The 9,943-nt window shown below is 41.4% G+C and overlaps 1 protein-coding gene across 1 annotated transcript in view; it reads left to right on the top strand.

The window, feature by feature from the left end:
* The first annotated feature begins 8,455 nt into the window (after nucleotides 1-8,455).
* LOC143276286 (galactoside alpha-(1,2)-fucosyltransferase 1-like) overlaps nucleotides 8,456-9,943 on the top strand; it is a 6,715-nt gene continuing 5,227 nt past the window's right edge. Inside the window, exon 1 of the mRNA XM_076580789.1 lies at nucleotides 8,456-8,614. Coding sequence (XP_076436904.1) covers nucleotides 8,563-8,614 — 52 coding nt within the window. The 5' untranslated portion in view covers nucleotides 8,456-8,562. The remainder of the gene's footprint in view (nucleotides 8,615-9,943) is intronic.

Raw genomic sequence — 9,943 nt, 5'->3', positions numbered from 1 at the left:
CCCCTCGGATGTCCAGTGGGTATCTGAATGACCCAACATTTAGCTTCCGTCGTCAGAATTGTGGTATTCTTTGTCAACATTCACGTCTTCAGTATAAGAGCCTTCCGCTTGCAATATTTTGATGATGGTAACTGGGGTGAAACGCTGATAACGTCGTCTCTTTCGCCGTTCGTATGGAAAGAGTTAAAAAAAGAAATGAAAAGAAAAGTGTGGTACTGTATTGAGGCGACGCATTCTCCTCAGGAAGAGCAGCCTCAGTTTCACACAGAAAAAAAAACCGGAGTACAATAACTATGTGTATATACGTACTTTGCAATGGGATGAGAAGGAATCGTAAACGTTAAGCTATCCACTTTCTGTTTTCTATACAATAATACTTTGAACAATTTTGAAGAACAATACAGCTCTGCTTTGAAGTTGTCTGCCTTTGTCCTACTTGTGTCAGGAACAGTTACTGCTCTTGTTCGTTACCTCACATTTGGTTTATATTCAGTCAGAATTACGGACCATAGACATGTCTTTTCTATTGTATTGGTCAACAAACCAGGCGGTGCGTTTCTCTTGCAGGTCAGGATAACCCTGATATGATCATCATCTGCCTCAGTTACTATAACAGGATACAGTATAATTTGAAATTATCAGCTGAACAGACATTATTCGGAACATTGTTAGAAGTGAATTGTACGATACACTAGTTTTAAGTCAGCTGCTGTTTTTGTAGATAAAACTGATTCTAACTTGCATTCGTATCAACAAAAATGGTGTTTTTATAAGTTTTGTGATATTATGACTTACAAACTTTTGGGAGAGAAATTATTGGCCATCGTTGTATGGGGACATCCTTTATAACATAAAATTTAAGTAAAAGAAGAAAACAAGAAATACTTGCCTCATTACTAACAACAATTTTGTTGTTGTTTTTTCAAGACAGCATTGATGCATTCCATTTGTACATTTTCTGTATCATGTAACGTAGTCTGTAGATTTTCAAAAGGTCTGTGATTGATTCAGACTTCGTGAAATGTACTGAAAAAAACTCAGTTTTTGTGTATTTTCAGAACCAGAATTAGACGTTCCTGTTTTTTGGTGTCTGTACCTCTTTTTTTTTTTTTACTTGTCCAAAGATTGTTAAAGGTGTGATGTAAAGCTTCTTGTGCTTTTCAGTCTCCATCCCTGTCATCGAATCTGCATGGACACCCAACATTACAGTCACTTTAACTTAAAGGTCACAAACTGAATCTCCATCAAAGTCACAGCATCTTTAACTTAATGGTCAGAAAACGTAAGTGGAGAACTGTTCAGTGTGCATCCACGTTTAGCTACAGGATTGCTTGTCTCTGTCAAGGGGCTGATTGCTCTGGGCAAGATATTCCAATCCTCATTCCAGTTTGGGGTGAGAGAGAAAAGGAACAAATAATATGCAATGGACGAAATGCTGCCTGGAAAATTGATTTAATAGCACACCCAATACACGTGTAGACAGGAAACGAAATATATGGGTGGCACTGTACTGTGTCGACACGCTCTCCCTTCAGGGAACAGCTTCATTTCACAGAGAAATCTGTGGTAAGGAATGTTATCCAAGACCTCACAGTACTACTTCTTCTTCGTTCCTGGGCTGCATCTTCCACGTTCACTTGCATGTACACGATAGGGCTTTTACGCGTATGACCGTTTTTACCCCGCCATGAAGGCAGCCATACTCCGTTTTCGGGGGTGTGCATGCTAGTTATTGTTCTTTTTTTTTCCATAACCCACCAAACGCTGACATGGATTACAGGATCTTTAACGTGCGTATTTGACCTGCTTGTGTATGCACACGAAGGAGGCTCAGGCACAAGCAGGCCTGCACATATGTTGACCTGAGAGATCGGAAAAATCTCCACCCTTAACCCACCAGGTGCCGTTACCGAGATTCGAACCGGGAGTCTCAGATTGAAAGTCCAACGCTTGAACCACTCGGCTATTGCGCCCGTCCCTGACAGTACAAGACAATATCTCATAATTATAGCAAAACATATGCACTGACAGACAAAGAAAAGATGAGAAAAAGAAAGGTGTGACACTACACTGTGGCAACGTACTGTGCACGGGAAGATGAGCTTGGATTTCACACAGAGAAGTGTGTTGTGATCAAAAACAGATATACCAAAACACGACATCCGTGTCTATGTGTCCTTTGCAACCGTCAAAAGGATGAGAATGAACAGTAAAACTTAAGTTGTGTTGTCTCAGTGTCCTTTGTGAAAGTTGGAGAATTCAGCAGCACTGTTTTGAATTATCTACCTTTGTCTAAATTGAGTCAGCAAAAGTTACTGTTCTTATCTGTTGTTTAAAATTTTGTTTATATTCAGTCAGAATAATGGACAGCGACCATTTCACTTGTACTGTACTAATAAACAAGCAAGCTGGTGCATTTCTATCGTAGGTCAATAACTGATAATGGTTATCACCTTCCTCAGTTATCAACGGGATGCCATATCTTTTGTGATTACCAGCTGAAGAGACATTGTTCTGAAAACTGTCAGCAGCAAATAGCTCCATCCCCAATAACGACCTGCTCTTTTGTGCTAAGTGTCAGAAAAATGTAATCAATCAAGTTTAAAATTTGATTTTTTAATGTGGAATGTGTTAAGCAAACATGAAAAATAAACTTGTAACTAATATTGTATAGTGACACTATGTAATCTGGTAAAATCGAGAGAAAACAGGCATTTTTTAAAAATTCCAACATTAATAGGGTAATCAGTTTTCGGTTATTGAATTTCGTGACCTGTAACGCAACTCGCAGCATTTTAAATGGACTGCGAATGCTTCCCATCTATGGAAAAATGCATTAACTCATCGTTTGAGCGAGCAACGTGTTGTTTTCGGCATGTATGCTTTTCACTTGTTCGAACTTTGTGAGAGGTGGGTGTTTACCTCAATCTCCACTAGAATATTAGCCTTGAAATTTGCAAAAAGATATCAAACACATCTTTAACACAAAGTTATGGTGGAAGATTCAGTGCATCCACGTTTATCAATGAACAGTGGAGTCATCATGTCCTCAGAATCTTGGCAAAATGTTTCCTCTTCTTTACGTCAGGGTACAGCAGCGCATCGGAGAACGATTTTGAGAGATGCAATTTTCAAACGGGATCTCTCTCTGTGGTTTCTCCTGCACGTCACGGGATCTCTGTGGTTTCTCCTGCACGTCACGGGATCTCTCTCTGTGGTTTCTCCTGCACGTCACGGGATCTCTTTCTGGTTTCTCCTGCACGTCACGGGATCTCTGTCTGGTTTCTCCTGCACGTCACGGGATCTCTGTGGTTTCTCCTGCACGTCACGGGATCTCTCTGTGGTTTCTCCTGCACGTCACGGGATCTCTCTCTGGTTTCTCCTGCACGTCACGGGATCTCTCTGTGGTTTCTCCTGCACGTCACGGGATCTCTCTCTGGTTTCTCCTGCACGTCACGGGATCTCTGTGGTTTCTCCTGCACGTCACGGGATCTCTCTCTGGTTTCTCCTGCACGTCACGGGATCTCTGTGGTTTCTCCTGCACGTCACGGGATCTCTCTCTGGTTTATCCTGCACGTCACGGGATCTCTCTCTCTCTGGTTTATCCTGCACGTCACGGGATCTCTCTCTCTCTGGTTTATCCTGCACGTCACGGGATCTCTCTCTCTGGTTTATCCTGCACGTCACGGGATCTCTCTCTGTGGTTTATCCTGCACGTCACGGGATCTCTTTCTGGTTTCTCCTGCACGTCACGGGATCTCTCTCTGGTTTATCCTGCACGTCACGGGATCTCTCTCTGTGGTTTATCCTGCACGTCACGGGATCTCTCTCTGGTTTCTCCTGCACGTCACGGGATCTCTCTCTCTGGTTTCTCCTGCACGTCACGGGATCTCTCTCTGGTTTCTCCTGCACGTCACGGGATCTCTCTCTCTGGTTTATCCTGCACGTCACGGGATCTCTCTCTGGTTTCTCCTGCACGTCACGGGATCTCTTTCTGGTTTCTCGTGCACGTCACGGGATCTCTTTCTGGTTTCTCGTGCACGTCATTGTTTTCTGGCATCTTTCATAATTTTGTTTTCCTTTTTTTTCTTTTTCTGTTTTTATTTCGGTTTCTCCCTCAGAATAATCACACTAACTTTCACACAAGTTCCCAGCAGATTGTTTGCTTAGCAAAGTAACAACGCATCATGTGGACGCACAGGAATGATCCTGTGTGTGTTTGAACGCATGCGCACATCTGCGTGTTTGTGTATCTGCGTTTGTGTGTGTAAACGTTTTAGTAAATGAATAGTAATTGAATGATATCCCATTAATCAAAGCATAATGATAATGAATGCGAATCGTTGCTCAAGGGAATCAACCTGCTCTGATTTTAGTTGTCCTGTTTTCTTTTTTCTTTGAGGAAAAAAAGTATGGTAGTGAAGTACATGGCAGTAAGGTACATAGTAAAGTACATGGTAGTGAACTATATGGGAGTAAACTACACTGTCCCCAGGGGACAAGGGTGACAACAGTGGACACCTCACACACTGTCCCCAGGGGACAAGAGGGACAACAGTGGACACCTCACACACTGTCCCCAGGGGACAAGAGGGACAACAGTGGACACCTCACACACTGTCCCCAGGGGACAAGAGGGACAACAGTGAACACCTCACACACTGTCCCCAGGGGACAAGGGTGACAACAGTGGACACCTCACACACTGTCCCCAGGGGACAAGAGGGACAACAGTGGACACCTCACACACTGTCCCCAGGGGACAAGAGGGACAACAGTGGACACCTCACACACTGTCCCCAGGGGACAAGAGGGACAACAGTGGACACCTCACACACTGTCCCCAGGGGACAAGAGGGACAACAGTGAACACCTCACACACTGTCCCCAGGGGACAAGAGGGACAACAGTGAACACCTCACACACTGTCCACATGGGACAAGGGTACAACAGAGGACACCTCACACACTGAGCCCAGGGGACAAGAGGGACAACAGTGAACACCTCACACACTGTCCCCAGGGGACAAGAGGGACAACAGTGGACACCTCACACACTGTCCCCAGGGGACAAGGGAGACAACAGTGGACACCTCACACACTGTCCCCAGGGGACAAGGGGACAAGGAACACGTTCTGCTACATAAAATGAATTTGACTGATGTCAATAAATGCACGACTTGCAAAGATGTGGTAGATTTTATTGAACACTTCTTTTTTGAATGCCCAAATGTCAATAATTTTTGGAAAGCAGTTGAACGTTATATAACAGTAACATTGGAAAAAAAGTACAATTGACAGTAAACGAAGTCTTGTTTGGTTTTCAAAACAAAGAAATTAAAAACTGCATGGAAAATACTATTAACAGAATAATACTTATTGGAAATATGTGTATAAGTATTGCCAAAAAAACTAAAACAACATCTCCAATCTTAGTAATTTTTGAACAGCAAGTCTCACGTCGAAAAATGCAGTTCATATAGGTACAGAATAAACATAATGCTTGACAACATTGACAATGCTCTGCATATACATGGCACATATCTAAATGTATATGAAAACTGCAATGACGTTGTTGACTAAGGTAGTAACAGCAATAATTATGCATCTAATTAATATCATTATCATTCCTCTTCAGCTCCTCCTCTGAGTACCTGTTATTATTATTATCATCATTGTTGCTATTTTGATTATTATTGTTGTTGTTGTCGTCATCATTGTCTTTTGAGAAAGAATTGGGTGAAAATGTCACATACAATGCACACTAATGCATAAAGAAACCCATACATACGTATACATTTGCAGAATATTAAAGCACGCAACAAATGTCCATCATTAGAAAACACACACACAAGAGAAGCATGAATGGGACTATTCCTATCTCCTTTTTCTTTATCACACAATGTGTTCTTTTCTATTTGAATATTTTGCTTTGCTACCATCAACATTACTATCATTATTAGTATGATTTGTATGATTTTTTTTTATTGTTATTATTATTATTTTGTTGTTGTTGTTGTTGCTGTTGTTGTTTTTGTTTTGTTTTGTTTGTTTGTTTTTTTCTTTTTCGGTCAATGAAGAAAGCCACGTGCAGAGCACAAAGAAAAAAGTATTTTAAAGGAAAAGAAAAAAAGGGGACCCCCCACCCCCACCCCCGAAAAAACCTCAAAAAAAAAACTCACAAAAAAACAACAACAAACCCAACGGTAACGACATTAACAAATGAGTACATATGAATAGGGGAGAGAACACAAGTTTTCCTTACCGGTAGAAATTAGTCAAAAGACCGATGTGTATTCGAGGGTCTTTTTGCTTTAATTGATCTACAAGATGTGCGTCTTCAAGTAAGGCGCGTCGCAAGCAAAATGACGACAATTTTATGTGAGTTCACACATGTCTCTTTGTGAAGGTCAAGGTATTCGTGTCAGGGTTGTGTGTCTCATCAGGGCCGTAACTCTCCGTTTTCACGTGCTCACGTTGAGCTGTGCAAGTTGTCAAATGATGTGTCCACCTCCATGTCTTCTTCGTTTCGCAGACTATGATTTTTATTACCTACATTTTTGTTTTGTTAAACCTTATATTGCATTGCTTGTTCAGAATCTATGAATACGACTCACTTTGTTGGAAAAAAAAAGAGCTGCATAGTTTTAAAAAAATGAATAGAGACTAAAAGAAACAACAACAACAACAAAAAAACAAAAACACAACAACACAAAAAACAAAAAAAGCATCAGTAATACATTGATATAGCATTTCTTTAAAAAGAATGTGAAGACATCCGTCACATAATTTATCCGTATTGTCTCAAGAAATGTTTATTTATTTACTTATTTGTTTATGTATTTATTAAGATGTTTTACTATAGCGCATATTCTTGAAGCTCTATGCATTTTACAACATCATGTCATTGCCAACATTGTTGCATGTTTCCATGACACTTTTCATTTCTCTTTTCCTGTCCATTTGCAGGTAACTCTGTATAACGACCACAGCAGAAAGATGTTGATGAATGAATGTAAGATTTGTGGAATGGATGGGTGAATAATGGGGAATTAAAAAATTGTTGGACAAAAAAAAAAAAAAAAAAAAAAAAAAAAAAACGCGTTCTGCACCCAACACTCTGCAAGTTGTTTGTTCTCTCCATCTCTGTATTTGTCAGTCTGTGTGGCTGTCTGTGTGACTGTGTGTCTGTCAGTCAGTCTATGTGTGTATTGTACAACGTGTGCGTTTCATGCCAATGAAATCTCTACTGAGGGCCGACTTATTCCTACCCCCACAGTGATAGAAGTACCCGAATTTGACACCACTGTGATGCAGACTGGGAGGTTTTCATATCTCCTCACACACACACACACACTCACACACGGTACAATGAATGTAGGTTGCACGCTTCATTGCTCAGGCACACACACACACACACACACACACACACACACACGGTATACAATGAATGTAGGTTGCACGCTTCATTGCTCAGGCGTGAGCAAGAGTGGGACAGAGACAGGGAGGTGAAGGAACAGAGTGACAGACAGAAAGACAAAAATGCGTGCGTGCATGTACAGTGTGTCTGGGTGAGTGACAAGAGATAGAGAGTGGCAGAGGCACACCATGGCCCCCAAGTCCGTCAGACTGTACGGTTTTAGGAGAGTCGGCGTTGAGATGGTTCCCAAAGGCCAACCAGCCCACAAGGCTGCAGCACTAAGAGCTAGTGCAATTTTGCCTCCTAGTTTGAGAGTCATAGTCTTTCACAAAAAACTGAACTGTAAATGATTTCCCATTGACTGGAGAAACCATTGATAATACAGGTCTCACTTTGCTGTTGGCCCAAATGCAAACTTATGTCAATCTGTGATATAAGCCGAGTGTTGGGCCGATACACACACATACACACACACATACACACACATATGCGCGCGCACGCACACACACAAGCACACACACACACACACACACACACACACACACAACACACACACACACATACACACACATATACACACACACACACACACACACACAACACACAAACACACAACACACACACACACACACACACACACACACACACACACACACACACCAAGCCGATGAGAAACAGACCGACAGACTTGAGCAAAGTCTATTTCTTACTCTCCGCGTCCTCCTCCGACCCCCCCAGAACCTCCTGCCCGCCTTTAATTTATTTAATCATTTATTTATTTAATTATCTATCTGTTCATTCATTTAATTATTCATTCATTCATTCATTTATTCATGTATTCATCTATTTATTTTCCAACACATCAGGAACAAAAGCGAGCCAACATTGGGAGCGATCATACACACTGTGTCCTACTCTTCTCTCTCATCTTCTCCTCTCAGGTGAGCAACCTGCCGTCAATGTAGCCTACAATCAGGTCGCCCAGCCGCGCTCTTTCTCAGTTTTAGCAGCACAAGAACTGGGTGGCTGTCGTGCACACTGCAATTTTAATGTGGTTGCGTTGTCATCCCCAGCTAGGACGGGTGAAATATGGGAGGAAGAGGAGGAGAAAAATCGGGGCGATGAAATAGTTGCGTTTAGCACATGTTACGTCTTGCACAGTGTCTCTTCATCATGCCCTGCAGTTCAAAACCAAGTGAGTAATATGCGGTTATTGTGTGTGTTCGTTCTTTAGTTCAGCGTCTTTTCACTATCAGTGATATTAGACGATTAACAATTCTATTAGATAAAAAGCTTTTTGTATACCCAGAGAGATTACCACTAAGATATTCCAACTGATTTCAGTTTGTATAACAGACGTTTGTGACAAACCTGATCGTAGGCTTTTTTTTACGTCAAAAAACGTTGCTAGGACACTTTTTCTGCGGGCAAACTGACGTTTTATTCGAGTTGTAATCTTTACTAAGTGTTCGACCGTTGATCTTCCTTTTCTAAAGCCAGCCTGGTTCACTGGAATGATATTGTATTTTTCGCAGTAAGTTGTTATTCTAAACAGGACTGGGTTTTTTTCATTAATTTACTGACATGCGAGGTCAAAGCAATAAAATTAAAAAAAATAAAAAACCGAAAACAGCCAGCGTCTGATAGTGATGCTGTTTCTTCTTGGCAGTGAGCCACTGCTAACTGGTTCGATTTTTCTACTGGTTGTGGTTCTACAACCAGTAAGGAAGACTTGAAAAGAAATAAAAGAAATTACAATTGCATTCAGATCACGAAGGAGAAAACAATTATTTAAGCCTGTATTCGTGTTCTCCAATATGAAGTAACACAAGTTACAATTGAAAATATCAAAACACTGATATACATAATAAGTCATGTGACAAACTGCTGGGAAATGTTTATTTCAGCTGAAGGTGAAATAAAGCAGATAAGTATGATAGGTAGGGAAGTTAAAATGCTATCTGAAATCAGTTGCTTACCAAACGCTAATCATACTGTTAATATTTGTGATTTGGATGAGAAAATAGTCTGCATAAATCTCCATGATATTTGTACACAGTGAGCATGTGGATGAAGAAGTAAATAAAGAAATGACTGTGTGTGTGTGTGTGTGTGTGTGTGTGTGTGTGTGTGTGTGTGTGTGTGTGTGTTCAGTAGTGTTTGTGTGAGTGTGTGGTATGGTGTGGTGTGGTGTGTGTGTGTGTGTGTGTGTGTGTGTGTGTGTGTGTGTGTGTGTGTGTATTCAGTAGTGTTTGTGTGAGTGTGTGGTGTGGTGAGGTGTGTGTGTGTGTGTGTGTGTGTGTGTGTGTGTGTGTGTGTGTGTTCAGTAGTGTTTGTGTGAGTGTGTGGTGTGGTGTGGTGTGTGTGTGTGTGTGTGTGTGTGTGTGTATCTGTGAGTGTGTGATGTGGTGTGTGTGTGTGTGTGTGTGTGTTCAGTAGTGTTTGTGTGTGTGGTGTGGTGTGGTGTGTTTGTGTGAGTGTGTGGTGTGTGTGTGTGTGTGTGTGGGTGTGTGTGTGTGTGTGT

Source organism: Babylonia areolata, chromosome 31 (assembly GCF_041734735.1).
Source record: "Babylonia areolata isolate BAREFJ2019XMU chromosome 31, ASM4173473v1, whole genome shotgun sequence".
Classification (NCBI taxonomy): Eukaryota; Metazoa; Mollusca; class Gastropoda; order Neogastropoda; family Buccinidae; genus Babylonia; species Babylonia areolata.
This window is presented reverse-complemented; position numbering and strand designations above follow the sequence as displayed.